Below are 17544 nucleotides of genomic sequence, written 5' to 3'. Positions count from 1 at the left end.
ATCACTATCTGACAAACCTTTGTTTCTTTCGATGTTTTTCGACGAATCTGTAAGGAAACGCTCAAGTTTAAGAATCTTACACATATAAATGGTTAAAATACGAATTTTTTTCACTTTCGCTTCCGGGTCATTTTGCACTCAAATTCCATAGGTGTTAACATAGGAACTTTTTTCCCCTTTGAGACAGGGTCGTTAACTCGATCTGAAAAGTTGTTTTCTCGTTTTAGTATCATACCATACCCACTAAAGATTGTCCTAAGCTTAAAATATGGAAGAAAAAAAACATTTACTCGTGTCGACAAGACTTCACAACCTCAACCCTTATGCAAAGACCCTCGTGGAGGCACCCGAATCACTATCTGAAAAACCTTTGTTTCTTTCGATGCTTTTCGACGAATCTGTAAGGAAACGCTCAAGTTTAAGAATCTTACACATATAAATGGTTAAAATATGAATTTTTTTAACTTTCGCTTCCGGGCCATTTTGCACTCAAATTCCATAGGTGTTAACATAGGAACTTTTTTCCCCTTTGAGACAGGGTCGTTAACTCGATCTGAAAAGTTGTTTTTTCCTTTTAGTATCATACCATACCCACTAAAGATTGTCCTAAGCTTAAAATATGGAAGAAAAAAAATATTTACTCGTGTCGACAAGACTTCACAACCTCAACCCTTATGGAAAGACCGTCGTGGAGGCACCCGAATCACTATCTGAAAAACTTTTGTTTCTTTCGATGTTTTTCTACGAATCTGTAAGGAAACGCTCAAGTTTAAGAATCTTACACATATAAATGGTTAAAATACGAATTTTTTTCACTTTCGCTTCCGGGCCATTTTGCACTCAAATTCCATAGGTGTTAACATAGGAACTTTTTTCCCCTTTGAGACAGGGTCGTTAACTCGATCTGAAAAGTTGTTTTCTTATTTTAGTATCATACCATATACACTAATGATTGTCTTAAGCTTAGAATATGGAAGAAAAAAAACATTTACTCGTGTCGATAAGACTTCACAACCTCAACCCTTATGAAAAGACCCTCATGGAGGCACCCGAATAACTATCTGAAAAACCTTTGTTTCTTTCGATGTTTTTTGACGAATCTGTAAGGAACGCTCAAGATTAAGAATCTTACTCATATAATTGGTGAAAATACGAATTTTTTTCACTTTCGCTTTAGGGCCATTTTGCAGTCAAATTCCATAGGTGTTAACATAGGAACTTTTTTCCCCTTTGAGAAAGGGTCGTTAACTCGTTCTGAAAAATTATTTTCTCATTTTAGTATCATACCATATCCACTAAAGATTGTCCTAAACTTAAAATATGGAAGAAAATAAACATTTACTCGTGTCGATAAGACTTCACAACCTCTACTCTTATGAAAAGACCCTCATGGAGGCACCCGAATCACTATCTGAAAAACCTTTGTTTCTTTCGATCTTTTTCGATGAATCTATAAGGAACGCTCAAGTTGATGAATCTTACACATATAATTGGTTAAAATACGAATTTTTTTCACTTTCGCTTCCGGACCATTTTGCAGTCAAATTATATAGGTGTTAACATAGGAACTTTTTTCTCTTTTGAGACAGGGTCGTTAACTCGATCTGAAAAGTTGTTTTCTCGTTTTAGTATCATACCATATCCACTAAGGATTGTCCTAAGCTTAGAATATGGAAGAAAAAAAACATTTACTCGTGTCGATAAGACTTCACAACCTCAACCCTTATGAAAAGACCCTCATGGAGGCACCCGAATCAGTATTTGAAAAACTTTTGTTTCTTTCGATCTTTTTCGACGAATCTGTAAGGAACGCTCAAGTTTATGAATCTTACACATATAATTGGTTAAAATACGAATTTTTTTCACTTTCGCTTCCAGGCCATTTTGCAGTCAAATTCCATAAGTGTTAACATAGGAACTTTTTTTCCCCTTTGAGACAGGGTTGGTAACTCGATCTGAAAAGTTGTTTTCTCATTTTAGTATCATACCATATCCACTAAAGATTGTCCTAAGCTTAAAATATGGTAGAAAAAAAACATTTACTCGTGTCGATAAGACTTCACAACCTCAACCCTTATGTAAAATTGGTGAACTTTTCACCCTTTGATGAGAGAATGAGAGAGAAAAGCAGTCCAACCAAGTGGCACCAACAAAAAGAATACGCGTGGATAATCCAATATCCAAATCTGAAAACTAATCCAACTACCTCCATTCATTCCCATGGTACGGGCCTCCGGCAAAAACGAAATTCCTCAAAGAATTCTCCCATTTGGCTCTATCCATCACCATTCTTCGCACTCCGTTAGAGACTCGCAGTTATGGAGATCGCATCATTAACCAGCAGCAACAGAGCGGCTTCATTCATCTACTCTTATCCACCCAAAACGAAGTCAAAAAATCAAAATCCTTCTACCTTCTCGCCTCTCCATGTACACGCCATGGCCGCCGAGAAACCTCCCTCTTCTGCTCTCAAAACCCTCGGCTCCAAGAAGGTCAATTTCTTTTTCAACTTATTGTCAATTCGTATTCAATTCTGGTAAAGCCAACACTGAAGACCCAAATTCTGCAGATAAACTCCACGGTGTTCCCTCTCGGTGAGAAAGGGCCGAGGAGCAGCATCTCGCTGTCGACATCGCCGCCGATTAAGCTACTGACAAGAGTGGAGCAATTGAGGCTCCTGAGCAAAGCGGAGAAGGCCGGGCTGCTGTCTGCGGCGGAGAAGGCTGGGTTATCTCTATCGTCGATTGAGAAATTAGGACTTCTGTCCAAGGCTGAGGAGCTGGGGATCTTATCGGCGGCCACGGATCCGGGAACTCCCGGGGCGCTGCTGAGCCTGAGCTTAGGGCTGTTGCTTTTAGGGCCTTCGTGTGTGTATTTGGTGCCGGAGGACAGTGTTTGGGAAATTGTGTTGCAGGCTGCGGCAGCTCTGGTCTCCGTCGTAGGCGGCTCCGCGGCTTTTGCTGCGTCGAATTTGGTGTCCAATTTGCAGAGATCGAATTGAATTCCGGTGTTGGAGTTTCCCGGCCAATGGAACTGTAGGCAGTATCATGTTTCCTTATCTCACGTCGTCGTTTGTAATCTGCAATTATTGAATTTCATCATTTTCCATCGGATTAAAATGGCGATATGTTATCGGAAATATTGCTGTCTCAAATTTACATCAAATTCGATATGAAGAAAACAAAAACACACACATACAAATCTATACTATATTCGGACTTAGAACGATCAAGAATAAATATATGCATTTGTTCAAAATTAAATAAAGAAAAACATAGAGATTACCACTAATTTCTCTCAATCTCCTTACTCAATTAAATTTGTAAACATTTATTCATGTAAATAAATTTATTAAAAAAAAAACACACAACAATTAAATAGAAACATTTTATAAAATGTCTATGGGTGGAGTGAGGCAGAGAAGGGAAAGACTTTCTCATCCCATCTCACCTCTTATTTCAATTTCATCCCAATAAATTTTTCATTTCTGTTTGTGTATCCAGATCGATGAAAACTTGGCAATTTGCCAGCCAAATATTTTAAAATTCAACGGTTTTTCAAGTTGAGGGTAAATTCGTAAACTTGCTGTACAAGCCCACAAGCCCACAAGCCCACAAGCCAATTCCTCTAGACTTGCAACCACACCCCAGAAACCCAAAACCCTAACGCCCTCACACGCCTTCCTCTCTGTAGTACAAGCGAAAATGGGTGACGCTTCGAGTTCGGTGAAGAAGGTGAAGAATTTTATCTTTTCCGGAACAGCTAATTCGGTGGAGACGGTGAAATCTTTTTTCAATTCCCAGGTTCATGACGAGGAAAAGTGGGCCTTCAACATGGTACTCTTCTCATCATTTTGATTTCAATTCAAAAATTATTTCGTCCTTCTTAATCCGGACTTTCCCCGCAAAACTTCTTAGTTTGATTTATAGGACTGGGCTACAACCTTTTTATTGTTTTTATTTGTTTCTCTATTCGGTAGCTGAGGAAGTTTGTGAAATCATGAGATTTTTGTTCATTTCCGGCTCCAGATTACAGAATGTCGATCCTTTTGTTCATTTTGGAGTCCGACACTAGTAGACTTAAGTTATCCTCGCCGTTATAATTAAAGAAATTTCTGTGGTAAAGCTAATTTTTCTTGGAGATAGGTCTTTACAACATTTTGTCATATTAAAGAAATTAAATATTTTACAAAGCTTTTGAGGCTTATGCCTCTAAGCTTTTCTCAAGCCAACGTCATTTTTTAGCCTCGCGGTTGGCACCTTGTTTGGATCTTTAGAGGCTTGCAGCAACTCTTGATCATACACTTTTACGATTTGCACAATTAGTTTTTTATTAAATTTGAGGCTTGCTCCTCATACCACTTCAAGAGAAAAAAGCCTCGTGGCTGCCTTTAGCCTTTAGCTTATAGAATGTTTATTCAAATTGAATAATATGCAGAAAGTTATGATTTGTTCCGTCTTTCTGAGTTTTGGGTAAGAGTTTCCAATGCATGATAATTATCTTATATCTTGTGCCAGTGGAATATGCGTCATTCCATCTTATTGACCTGAATATGATAATTATCTCATCATAGCTGTCGCTGCAAGTAACTATGAAATCTGAATGCATTAAAAAACTGCTTTGGCATTAAGAAGAGGGATGCGTGCCTACAATTGGTTGTAACAGAGCATTTTTACTGCCTTATTTCATTATTTAGCGCTTGGGAGAAATATTGTTTGAGTAAGATTTCAGAGAGGAAATTCATGGTTATGTGAATTCTTTTTTTGTATGAACATCACTTCTAAAGAGATGTATCTTTGTCGTTTTTGCTTATATTTTAGTATTGTTGAATTATGCAGAACTGCATTTCAACTTCCTCTTTGTTGTTGCAGAAATTGCTTCGTGCAGCTGGAATGTTTGCAGGATCCATCCTTCTCATGCGGAATTATGGTGATCTTATGGCAATATGAGAGAGTTAACGAAGGTGCAGCAATTCTTTAGCTCATAACTTATCTCTATTTCTGAGCTTGTTATAACTCTCTTCAATTTCGGATAAGAAGTTTCAATTTTTTTTCTCTCTTGGTAATGTTGTAATCGATGAGAATGTTTCTTTTTTTTCTTCTTTGAAGTAGTTTTTTTTTTTTTCTTCTTCTTTTTCACCTAAAATAGATGGAAATATGAACTGAAACCCAAAACACTTGGTAAAACCTTCAAAACTAGAACACTACCTTCTTCCTCCCCAGAGAAAGAGAATTCTTTTTTGCTTTCTCACTTCAAGAATGGCATGCTGATTGTGCAGTGCAAATTTTGATGCATTGGTGCCTTGCTTTGTTCTTCTGCCATATGACAATTACAACTTGTATAAGAAAAGTACATTTCACTCGCATCAATCATCATTTATTTTGCCATTTCTCCTAAGATTAAGTCTTTAAACCTTTATGGACTCCACTTTCTAAATCTAGGATAATATCTGTCAAAAAAAAAAAGCTGATGACTGAAATAGTTCCTTCCTGTAAAGATATGAATATTCAAAACATATGAAGAGTCGTTACTTTTTTTTTTTTTTTTTTTTTTTTTTTTTTTTTTTTTTTGAGACAGTGGGATGTGATACCTGAAAATAGGCGTTCTGCTGATCCGTCATCACAGCCTTGCTTTTACAGCTTAAAGCCTGGAAAGTGACCCTATAAACATAGATGTGTGAATTGGCAATTTGGGACAGAAACGGAAGCCCAAATTGTGAAACGAAAACCCATAAAAGAGCGAAAAGCAACGAAAGCCCGACTTCTCCAAGATACTTAAAGCAGTGGAAGAGAGAAACGTGGAGACTTGGAAGACTGAAAAGCATGAGAGGGACTGAAAGCAGTTTGATTTTGATGGAAGAAAAGGGGCAAAGATGATGAGATAGATGGTCATAATTGTTGTGGAAAATCATGAGATATTTTGGAGTTTTATCATAAGTTTGATGGACCAAAGAATAGAGAAGTGGAAGTAATGAAAAGGAAACCATGTGCTCAAGAAATTAGTAAGAGAAGAGAAAGCTTGTGCAAAAGATGGAAAAACATAGGTCAAGAAGAGAGCTGTGTGAGAGTAGACTGAAGTTAGTGAGGAGAGTTGATTGAAATTGCACAAATTGAAGAGAAGGGTAATGAATCATTTAACAAACTATCATCCACTCCATCACAAAGACCATTCCTTTTTGTATTTTCATCATACAAAAACTTCCACCAAACTTAATACTCAAACCAAAAAAAAAAAAATTTCCTTCTTTCTTTTTTCTTCCAAAAACTTGTATAATTATTTTTCAATAATAAAAGATAAATAGGGTTATAAGTAAATGAATATGAAGAACCAATTACCAAAATGAAGGACTAAAAAGGGAATTCTAGACCTAATCAAATTTTTTTATTTAGATCACTAAAAAATGTTATCCTTTTGTTACTAGGAAAATGCTCCAAATAAAATGATGGTTTATATATTTCTTTTTGTTCACTGTCAATCACGAAATTTGAATGGAGTTGGTCGTTTATAAACTTTTTTTTAATAACAAAAGAAATAAAATAAAATAAAACAAAACCCATAGTCACACCGTTCAACAAAAAGTAAGACAGAGATCAATAACTAAGTGTTCAATCCAATTAACATGATTTTCCATTTAATTAAATGGGATAAGATATGCTTTAGTTACATAATTAATCAAATTGCACCATTGTTAGCTTAATCAATTTAATTAGATTGCATATATCAAGTTGTAACTTGATCTGATGTTAATGGATCAATTGCCACCATATATAATTTAAATCAATTTTTTTAGAACAATAATTTAAATCAACTTGCCCATACTTTATCGTGGGGAATATGTGTATGTGTTTGGTTTAATAATTACCAGGTCTTCATTATTCCATCCTATATGACCACTTTATGTTGTCTATGGTTATGTCGTCAAATCTTTATATGTTCCAAAAAAAAAAAAAAAAAAAAAAAAAATTGCTTGGTTGTGTACTAAAATCATCTAATAAAATGGTTTTTTTTTTTTTTTTTTTTTTTTTTTTTTTTTTTTTACAACTTGTCATAATATTTATCATTTTTTAAAAATTTGAATAGCCAAGCTAAACACTTTGATTCGCGGTGATGTTTACATTTTTAAAATTCAATTAAATAATTATGTATTTATAAACTCTTTTCGTACCGATTCAAATTTAATATCCAATGATATGACTAAATTCTCAAATAGTTCTAAGTTTACTATTTCTAATCAATAAGTATCTCGTGATTTTAAATACTCTAAATATATCATTTGATACTTAAATATCTTATCCGTAGAAAATCATCTTTTATATTAAACTATTATTTTATCCTTAATAATCAAATCAAGCATTAGAAAATAATAAATATAATGTGAAAGTTATTTTATAGCCATAACTTATCACATGTTGGTTATCTAATTGTTTATTGCCTATTCATTCAATTAATAATGCTTTTAACTGTACTAATTTATGTAAAATAATGATAATAATAATGGCTTTTGGTTTCCAAAAAAAATATTAAATAATGGATTTAAATGATGACATATAATCCTCTTGACCATAATACTCAATTCTCTCACATGTTCCTTCCTAATCAATTATTTAAGGACACTTATTTAAAATCACGAATATAAAATTGAAGTTTACGTTTTATTAATACCATAGACATTGAATTATTCTTGAATTATATCAGCATAATTTTTTGAAAATTTTGGAACCGTACATTCAATAACTTGTGGTAGATAGAAGGTAGAGATAGTCGTTTAGAAAGAAAAAAGAAAGTGCAAGTGGTCCACACTCGACAGTTCGCGCGTGTGAGGCACCAGCCTGGAATCTTGTGACAACCATGTTCGATATGGGGACAAATCAAGTAGATGCTTCGTCGTTCCGTACGAGACCTTTTCTGACATGTAGCATGCAACTTGCCAAGTGGCAGTATGTGGTTCCCATTTTATCTCCTCCCTTTTGCGCCACGTGTGTTTTCTATTTATGATTTTTCCTTTTTATCCTTTTTTTAACCTTGTAAATCGCTCTCAACTTGCCTCATCTCTGCTGTCCCCACGTCAGATCAAAACACCCACGTGGCGCCACGAGATTTTTCACCCTATTCTACGCGACCGTCTGTTAACGCGAAACTAAACGGCGCAACGTTGCAATCTCAAAGAAAATGTCAAGAATACGTTAGAAGCTAACGGAAGTGTTAAAATGGATTTCTGCTATCCCTCGCATTTTTCGTTTAAAAAAGGGATAAAAAGAAGAAGACATATTTAACCTTTATTTTTTTGGAACATATCAATAAAGAAAAAAATGATATGACCAAATTAATAGAATAATATAATTGAAGAATTACCATAAACCATAATTTTTTTTATGTATAAAGTAAAAAATAAAATATACTCTCAAAAGCTTAAAAATTAAGTATTTAGAACCTTTACAGGCTTGTAAGATGTGTTTTATAAACATATTCATAATTTTATTTTATATAGAGAAAAAAGCAAAAACTTCAAAGTACAAAAATAATATAATATATTTATAGATACCACTTGTTTTATTAAAGAGATAAAACAAATTAAAAGAAAAAAAAAAGGTTATAATATAAAGGAATTATGGAAACAGTGTATTATATTGTTAAAAATGAAGGAACTTTGATGAAGGGGGAAAGAGAAAAGAACAGGGGACGCTTCAAGATCCTTAATAAAAGGCCACGTGGTCAGGTAGACGAGCGCACCGAGAGTCAGACCCCAGTTTCCTGAATGCCCCTCTCCCTTCGTAACTCCAAAAGCTCACCTTTACATTTGTAGTTCTCTTTAAAAAAAAAAAAAAAAATTAAAAGAATAAAATACTCTGTACCTTCCTTCAAGTTGAAGGTTTCAGGTTTGATGCCTAGCTACCACATTAATGAACTCAAAAACCCAACTTGAACCACCATAACACATACCAATGAAATTGTTGCAATCAAGGTACAAAGGGAAGAAATCGAAATGATTTGAAGTAAATTGAATTTAGGCGTGGCAATAGCAAAACAAAGTTTAAACAAGAAATTGTGAGACGAACAGTGGATGAAAATTACATAAAGAGTCCGAAAGAGGAAAAGTAAGAGCAAGAGCAACAGGTGCCAGAAATTGGAGAAGGGCGAGGATTAGGGGTAGTTGGAGGTGGTGGGAGTGGATGATTGGAGCCTCAACCTGCAACTTGAGAAACACACTCACCAGAACCTTCGTTTCACTCTAATCATACACGATGTGAACCCCTCACCACTGATCTCCACGTGGATTCTTCCCATTTTCCTCCCCCATGAAACCTCCATTTCCATTTCCCCTCTCTTTTCTTCTTCTTTACTTATTTCCCCTTTCTGGGTTACTCTTCTCTCTCGATTTCAATCGTCTCTTTCGACGCCCTCCTCCTCTCTGAGGTTTTTCCCCATGTGGATATCTTGATTTTTGGGGTTCTGGGTTGAATTCCATTTGGGTTTTGTGTGTAGGCTCGAATTTGAGAAGTGGGTTTGGTTGTTTTTGTTCGATGGGGGATGCAATCAGTGGTGGATTTGGGGATGACCTGATGCTCAGACTCTCGCCGGAGATGAACGGAGAAACGAAGGTTTCTACCTCTGAACAACCGGACCTTACTCTTGGACTCTCTCTAGGGGGAATTTATTGTCGGAAATTGAAGGAAAGTTCGTTAACCCGATCGTCTTCGGTTATTGGAGTGATTTCTCAGAACGCTGAGACGTGGAAATGGGATATGCAGGGGCAACACCGTTCGTTTCTTTCGTTGGCGAGATCTTGTTCTTTTCCGGCCGAGACGGACCAACTGCGTCGGATTAAACTGAAGGAGTTGCAATTGATGAGGAGGATGGAGGCCAAAAAGAGACTGGCGGAGCAGAGGAGTGGCAGAGCAGCTGCGGCGGAGGATGAGAAGGCAGCGGCTGCACCGCCGTCTCCGTCTGAAGTGGCGGCTTGGGCTGCCGCTTCTACAGCGAGAAGTCCAGCGGTATGTCGTGCGACTGATAAGATCAAATCCACACAAGGAAGCCTTTCCCAAAATTATACAATTGAAGGTATGCCCCTGCTCTTTCCTCTTTTTGATTTCTTTTTTCACTAAGTTCTATGACTTTATGATCAACCGGTTTTCAGGTCTGATGTAGGTCGATGTTCTTTGAATTCATTAATCTTCACCCTCTTGGTTTAATCAAAACTCTTCTTTCTCTCTGCAATTTTTTTTTTGAAAGTTGAAAATTTCTGGGTGATTCATGAGATGAAATGGAAAAGGAAGTACAAGCACTTTATTGGCTAACTAACGATGTTTTAGCAGGAAGCTGGAAATAATTATTTCACCTTCGACGGTGAAAAATTCATCATCAAGTGTTTGTTGATGCTGATACCAGAGTAGCGTTACTTTGTTTTATGTTGCCGATAAACCTCTTGCATGTACGCTTGGAAAATTGTAATTTTGTTGATCCTTTCAAAATCATTGGGGATTTGGTTGTCAGCTTGGGCATACAATGAGTAGGCAAATGGGGTTTTGGTTGTGTGTTCGTACTGTTTAGCATCAGAGATCTTATAACTGAATCATTGAAGCAAGGAAATATTGATCAAAATTCCTAAGTTTCACTCGATATGTAATTGTACTGATTGTCCTGGATGTGAAGGATTCGATGAAGTTAGATCTGGGTCACAATTTAAATTAGGTTCTGAAACAATAGGATTAGGTGGTATTAACGGTTAGATTTGCATTGACAGGACATGGAAGTGTGGGATCAACTAAGGGGTCATCCACTTCACAGTCATCACTGGAGTCAATTGACAGAGAGCCGCAAACAACGGCATCAAGAGAAAAACCAGGGACAAATGCAGCGAAGAGATGTAGAGTTTCGAAGGGATTGATGGAGGGGGATGGAGGGATGGATGTGATGCGAACGATGCCGAGCGTAACTACAATCGGGGATGGGCCAAACGGAAGGAAGGTAGAAGGGTTTTTATACAAGTACATGAAGGGACAAGTTTGCATAGTGTGTGTGTGCCATGGAAGCTTTCTTACACCTGCAGAGTTTGTGAAACATGCTGGTGGGAGGGAAGTGGCCAACCCCATGAAGCACATTCACGTTTGCTGTACTTCATTTTCATTGTAACTCTCTTTTAGTTGCTCAATTGCTCCCGTTGCCCCTTTTTCTTTCAGGAAAGTACAACGGAAAAAGAAGAAACTTGTTGAATTTTGAAATGTTTTTTTTCTTCTGATTTCCCCCTTTGGCTGTTTGGTTTCATTAGGGAAAATTAAAGAGAGCACCGCCAACAATGAGGATTCCCCACATCGAGTTAATCAGATTATTGTCGCACCATTTCCTGTTTCGTCAACTTCGTTTACAATTCTCGATGCAGCTCCAAATCTCAGCCTCCTAATCAATTATTAAATAAGAATATCAATGATTAATTTTTTCTTAAAAAAAAAAAATAAATGACAAAATCCAACGACTTCTCGCAAAATTTTCATCCAATAGATTTTTGCCACGTGTAAAGATGTATGCATTTTAATCCGTGTTTCTTTTTTATGGTGATATAATCTTGACAAACAATAACTAATGATATTGTTAATTGCAGGGCTATTAATGTTCGACAATATTTGTTTTAGATGTTTAAGAATTTAACCGTTTCACCTAAAAATAGCAGTGAATGTATTAATTGGTATTAACAGTAGCATTCTTCGTTTTATATTATAGAATGAATGATTTTATAAATATGAAGTATAAGAATAATATTATATTCATCAACACAACACAATTAGGTAAATAGTTGATTCAAACTTCTAATATTATTAGTCTTAAACTTTAGACTAATATTTGATGGAATAACATTAATAAATATTATTTTATTATTAAGAGTGAACATAAATTTCCTCATTTAAGAATTCAGAATTGGTATTCCATAGTTTAATTGTCTAGCTTAGTTTCTTATCCCATTAGATACCAAATTATTTGTAACGTTTAAAATAATTAAAATAAAGTGTGAAACATAATCACGAGAAAGAGAATATTCTCGAGCATCACGGCGGATCCAACGTCAAGGAGTTGAAAGTGCATAAGCCTTATACAAAGGGATCAAACCAGAGAATGAATTTATTCCGTCTGGAAATTTGAAAGACAGAAGGAAGACGAAGAAACAGGGAAATGGGCAAATTCCTGGCCGCCGCACCCTGTAAGCTCCAATTTCTGATACATTTTTTTTTTTCACCTTCAACCATTTCAATTTTTATTTTCTGTCATTTCCGTGGGGATCGATTTTTTTTGTTTTTTTTTTTCTTTTTCATTTCATTTAGAGCTGGAATTTTTTTGGAATTGAATGTTTGATTTGGAACTGATAGATTTGGTCATTGAATCGAGATTTGAACCGCTTATGATGAAGATTGTTTGTTTTTGTTTCTTTTCCCTCACGGGTTTGCTCTTTGATTAGCCATGTTGAGTATTCTACTTACAGTTTCATGAATTTACATCACGATGCCCCTTGTTTTTTGTTTGATAACATGACATTCTCGCACTCAGAATAACGTCTGCATGGTTGGAAATGTAACTATGATAACTCCTTAAGGCATTTCTCTGTGACATTGCCTTGTGGAAAAGCCGTACTTGTTTCTGCAAAATTATTGCCTCAGTACCTATGCACTGAGGTTTCTGAGTTGGTACTTGTGCATTTGAAGAGCAGCTCATTGTATTTGATGCAAGTGCTTATGTTCAGGTATACTGAAGAATCTACATCTTTATATATTAGATCACAAGCAGTCTCGATTACTCCATTCAAGGATAACATAGCCCGAATTGTGAACATAAACACCTAAATTTCATGATCAGCCTCTTTGTATGCATTGTCAATATTAACTTTGTGAAATTTCAGTCTTGATGCGTTGCCAGACAAAATTTGATCAATTCTGTCCCCCAAGTAATGAGCCTATGTGGAAAATAGTCTTTAAATTGGAATTTTGTTTCATTAACGGTACTTCAAATGCCTATCAATGAACATTTAGTGTGCTGGAAATTTGACCCTAGGCACACCACAGCTTCAAGTTTTCTGATATCCTTCCTACACTACAGGATGGTCAAGTGTTCACTTCTTTCTAATGCATGCTAAACTTTTGGCTAACAATTGATTATTGATCTTTTGTTTCTTTGATGCGGCAGGCTTCACTATTCCTATGTTGGTACTACTTATTGTTGGGTGTGCTGCAAGGCCTTTTTACCCACTTCCTAGTAGATTACCTGAAGGAAGTAGGCAGCCTCTTCAAACCACTCGTCCATATAATATTGCTCATCGAGGTTCAAATGGAGAATTTCCAGAAGAGACTCTTCCTGCATATAAGGTGGGCACATCTAACTGTATTCTTTCCAACTTCTTGTTCACTTAACTTTTGAAATTGTTTTGCACATGATAATGGTACTAAAACATTAACGGCAAACTAGTCAGATCAATGTTAAGAATCCTCCATTTATTGAAAGATAATTCAATTAGCGGGAAGCAGATCAAGTATATGTTTGCATTTGCATGGAATTGGAGACCAAATAATCTGTTTGTTAAGGCTTATTTGGATGACTTTAAAAAGTAATTTTTGTGCACAAAACACTTTTTTAAGTAGTTAGAAAGTCAGTCCGAACAGGGTATTAGATTTTGAGAATACAACACTATCTATTGCATATTTGTAAAGTTCCCTATTATTACACCTTGAGGCTCGTGGGTCACGACCATAGATACATGGAATTTGTAGGCACTGAGCTTTTATTCTTGTTTTTATCATATGCTCTCGTGCAGAGAAGTCGAATTATGTGCTTTGTATACTCAATTTTTCTCTTCTATGTCTTAATACTCTGCCTTTAACTAATTATTTCAGAGAGCTATAGAAGAGGGTGCAGACTTCATTGAGACCGACGTCTTATCTTCCAAAGATGGAGTTCTTATTTGCTTCCATGATGTAACGCTTGATCAGACTACTGATGTTGGAAAATATAAAAAGTTTGCCAATCGTAGGAGAACATATGATGTCCAAGGAGTTAACATCACTGGGTTTTTCACTGGTACAGTGGCTGCATATTCAATTTTATGCATGTGTATTTTACAACTCCCCCTATTTCTTATTCCTTTAAACCTCTTTTAGGGTTCTTATGCTGCAATCTGATTTCATGGTATTTTTATGGGTTCTAATTGATTATATGCAGTTGATTTCACACTAAAAGAATTACAGTCATTGAAGGTGAAGCAGAGGTATCCTTTCAGAGATCAACAACATAATGGTATTAGATCTCTTCTTTAAGCATCCTTTTCTTTGTTCAAGTTTATTAGTTTCCCAACAAGCTCTATCGTTTGCTCTTATCTAAATGTTATTACTTTCCTAATGTACAACTGAATAATATTGTGGTTAGATTTGCACCAAACAACATACCAACTTTACTGGATCAAAATATACACTGGTTTCAATTAGCTCATGCCTAGGTTTGATTGATGCTCACCAAAATTAAGTGTGAGGCACATGAAAAGACTAGTAGTGGAATTGAACGGGTAGGGGTTTGAATTAGCCATAATCCACATTGATATTTACTTCCACACTTATTGATGTTCACTTTATGGTCGCTTGTTTTTTTTTTTTTTGGGTTGGTGTATATTTGTCTTGGATTACCACCAACTCCTTCTAAATGATTAGATGGTGATCTTCTATTATGATATCAGGTAAAATCTAAAATCGAATTCCTGTGACATAACCCATTTTCCCCTATAGCATAATGAAAAATGCCTTGTCACCTACTTGAAATATTTTGTTGAGCTTAGTTCTCTCTTGAACTCTGATCCCTCGTTATAGAGAAGATATTTTACTTTATCTCTGGAGCCTAGTCTTTTTGCATGATACTAATCAAAACATGTTCTCTAAATTATGAACTCAGGAAAATTTTTTATAATAACTTTTGAGGACTTCATTGCAATTGCACTTGATGCACCGAGAGTTGTTGGAATATACCCAGAGATTAAAAATCCAGTATTCATTAACCAGCGTGTAAGTTTCCTTGTACAAAAGGAAGTACTTACTGAACATTTTCTGAAGCTACCTATAAAACCACCGTTCTACTGTTTTCTGCAATTTGGTTTCCTGCAAGGGTTTTGATATTTTGAAGATTGTGATGCCTTTTCAATGACGATGCTGTTGGCAAATATAGGTTTGACTCTAAGGGCAGTAAATTGCATGTTGGTCTAGTTCTCATTTATCCTCGAATAAACCCCTAACATGCGGTGTGTCTGTAGTACAATGGTTGCTCAATGGTTTCTTGTTGGCAAAACTTTTGAACCCTAATACGGGTAAAATGTGCACAGGTCAAATGGCGAGATGGTAAAATATTTGAGGACAAGTTTGTGGAGATTCTAAAGAAACATGGATATAAAGGTTCATATTTGTCAAAAGATTGGTTGAGACAACCTGCTTTCATTCAGTCATTTGCTCCAACTTCCATCATACACGTATCAAATCTTACGGACCTGCCCCAGATCTTATTGATCGATGATACTACAATTCCAACACAGGACACAAATCAGGTATTTCAAACCTTTCCTTGGATATTTTTCTTGAGTTTGTGAATTTTTCTGAATTTTGGTGCTACAAATATTATTTGTCTCGGAAAAGTATGAAGCTATAGTTCGCTGAAGGCAGTCAAATAATCCTGCTACATTGTTGTTTATCAAACTTCTCATTAGATGAAAACATCATAAACGATTTAGCATCTAGTTACATGGATCAACTCCATGTAAAGGCCCCAGTTAAGGATATACCTATTTATTTTTTATTTAACAATTTTGTGCCTGCCCCAAGGTCCAAACTTTGGAGACATCATGAGTTTTCCTCTTTGAACTTACCCAAAAATTCGAACATGCGACCTTTTGGGGGCAAGCGTTACTCAAGGCTGCATGCCTTAGCCAACGGGACTTTCCCTTGGGCTTAAGGATATACAATATTCTCATCAAGTAGTACCTCATGATGAGTTTTTGTTTGGTTCGTGTGAATTACTACTCTTTTCTGAATCTGCTGTGGTCTCATAGAAGGTTCACAATCAAACAAAAGTTCCAACTTCAGTGTAAAGACTAAAGAGATTAGATGTTCCTGTGATTGCTGAATCTGCTGTGGATTTCTCGACAAACCTTCTCTGAGAATTTAATATTAATTTCTTGTCTTGACTCTTAATGTACTACCCTTTTCTCCGTTGAAGACAAATTATGTACTTGGACTCATAGAAGGTTTCACGATTGAACAGTAGATCCAACTTCGGTCAGAAGACCGAAGAGTTTAGATGTTCCTGTGGTTGCTGAATCTGCTCTATACTGCTTTTTGATAAATCTTCTGTGATAAATTCATATTATTTTCTTGGCTTAGCTCTTAATAAGCTTCTTCTTAAAAATAGTATTGGATAATGTGCAGACGTATTGGGAAATTACCTCTGATAGCTACTTCAATTACATAAAGAAGTATGTGGTGGGAATTGGACCTTGGAAGGATACTATAGTTCCTGCTGTCAACAACTATATGCTAACACCTACAGATCTTGTAACCCGAGCACACGCACATAACCTACAGGTAAACATAATTCACGTTCAAGTCCTTTATTCTTATACTGAGATGGAATGTGGATGCACATGTGGGAAGTGAAATGATTGCATTTAAATACTAGTTGAATCTTATAGATGGTAAAGGCTGCTAGATTTCACTTACGAGCGACTGATATGAAATGGTGTCACATGGTTTATATGTAAACACTAATTGATTGACATGGTTTTCATTGCAGGTCCATCCATATACTTTCAGAAATGAGTACAACTTTGTCCATTTCAACTTTCATCAAGATTCATATGAGGAATTTGATTACTGGATCAACACAATAAGAGTCGATGGGATTTTCACCGACTTTACAGGCAGTCTCCATCATTTTAAGAAATGGACCTCTAATCTCCCTCCAAATGATACTGAGGAACAGAGTGCATCTGATTTATTGCATAAAATTTCTGTGATGCTGAATCCGTATAGAAGTTAGGACAGAGTATATACGGTTGCTTCATTTGGACAACAACATTGTGAAACTTGTTTATAGACCAAGGTAAATTGCGGCATTGCATTGAAAACAAGGATATTATTATATACCTGGGCCATTGATGAATAAATAAAGAAAAGAAAAACTGTTGGCTCATTGATCTCAGCTCTTTGTATTGCTTGATGACAGTTATTTACTCTGAAAATGATGAGAAGTTCGCTATTATCATATACCTGGGAAGTTTGAGATTCTTCATTGATTATTTGGCTTGCTGCTTTCCAAGTTTTGATTTATGACATTGAGGTTGGAGGGCTCAAACTTATATAATATCATGTGTTTTGGTTTTGGATTATTGACTATCGTAGAAATTTGAAAGATTTATGTAGCTGGTATGAGCGACAATTACAAATTTATGAAATTCTTAGAGTCTTAGAGAGTGTTTTAGGCGGAGGTTAAATTAATAAAAATATTTCAAAATTTTGAGTCTCAAATTAGATCAAT

General features: G+C 35.8%; 4 protein-coding genes and 1 long non-coding RNA gene across 7 annotated transcripts; 4 read left to right on the top strand and 1 right to left on the bottom strand.

The window, feature by feature from the left end:
- The first annotated feature begins 2233 nt into the window (after positions 1-2233).
- LOC111801557 (uncharacterized) lies at positions 2234-3139 on the top strand. Its single transcript, XM_023685587.2, has 2 exons — positions 2234-2492; positions 2570-3139. Exons 1-2 carry the CDS (start codon positions 2319-2321, stop codon positions 2999-3001), a joined length of 606 nt encoding a protein of 201 aa, XP_023541355.1. The 5' UTR covers positions 2234-2318; the 3' UTR covers positions 3002-3139.
- A 506-nt stretch (positions 3140-3645) lies between these two features.
- On the top strand, positions 3646-6144 carry LOC147791349 (mitochondrial import receptor subunit TOM5 homolog). 3 transcript variants are annotated; one of them, XM_087127266.1, is made up of 3 exons: positions 3646-3836; positions 4872-4963; positions 5578-6144. In XM_087127266.1, the coding sequence occupies exons 1-2, from the start codon at positions 3705-3707 to the stop codon at positions 4947-4949; spliced, it is 210 nt and encodes a 69-aa protein (XP_086983392.1). In that variant the 5' UTR covers positions 3646-3704; the 3' UTR covers positions 4950-4963; positions 5578-6144. The 3 variants fall into 3 exon arrangements, with proteins under 3 accessions (XP_086983392.1, XP_086983393.1, XP_086983391.1); XM_087127267.1 differs by having other exon boundaries at positions 5574-6144; XM_087127265.1 differs by lacking the exon at positions 5578-6144 and having other exon boundaries at positions 4872-5097.
- Positions 5081-5731, bottom strand: LOC147791350 (uncharacterized). The gene is made up of 2 exons (XR_015422540.1): positions 5591-5731; positions 5081-5449 (listed from the first exon to the last, which is right to left on the bottom strand). It is a non-coding gene; the product is annotated as an uncharacterized LOC147791350 (long non-coding RNA).
- A 2819-nt stretch (positions 6145-8963) lies between the features above and the next one.
- Positions 8964-11219, top strand: LOC111801578 (ninja-family protein AFP3). Its single transcript, XM_023685604.2, has 2 exons — positions 8964-10059; positions 10742-11219. The coding sequence occupies exons 1-2, from the start codon at positions 9522-9524 to the stop codon at positions 11128-11130; spliced, it is 927 nt and encodes a 308-aa protein (XP_023541372.2). The 5' UTR covers positions 8964-9521; the 3' UTR covers positions 11131-11219.
- Positions 11220-12030: 811 nt separating this feature from the next.
- On the top strand, positions 12031-17273 carry LOC111801577 (glycerophosphodiester phosphodiesterase GDPD6). The gene is made up of 8 exons (XM_023685603.2): positions 12031-12190; positions 13168-13346; positions 13872-14055; positions 14197-14271; positions 14917-15026; positions 15341-15559; positions 16437-16592; positions 16801-17273. The coding sequence occupies exons 1-8, from the start codon at positions 12163-12165 to the stop codon at positions 17044-17046; spliced, it is 1197 nt and encodes a 398-aa protein (XP_023541371.2). The 5' UTR covers positions 12031-12162; the 3' UTR covers positions 17047-17273.
- The last annotated feature ends 271 nt before the right edge of the window (positions 17274-17544 follow it).

The sequence above is a fragment of the Cucurbita pepo genome, chromosome 9, assembly GCF_057944985.1.
Source record: "Cucurbita pepo subsp. pepo isolate OVF chromosome 9, ASM5794498v1, whole genome shotgun sequence".
NCBI classification, from domain to species: domain Eukaryota; kingdom Viridiplantae; phylum Streptophyta; class Magnoliopsida; order Cucurbitales; family Cucurbitaceae; genus Cucurbita; species Cucurbita pepo.
The sequence above is the reverse complement of the archived record's forward strand: the minus strand, read 5'-3'. Positions and strand labels throughout refer to the sequence as shown.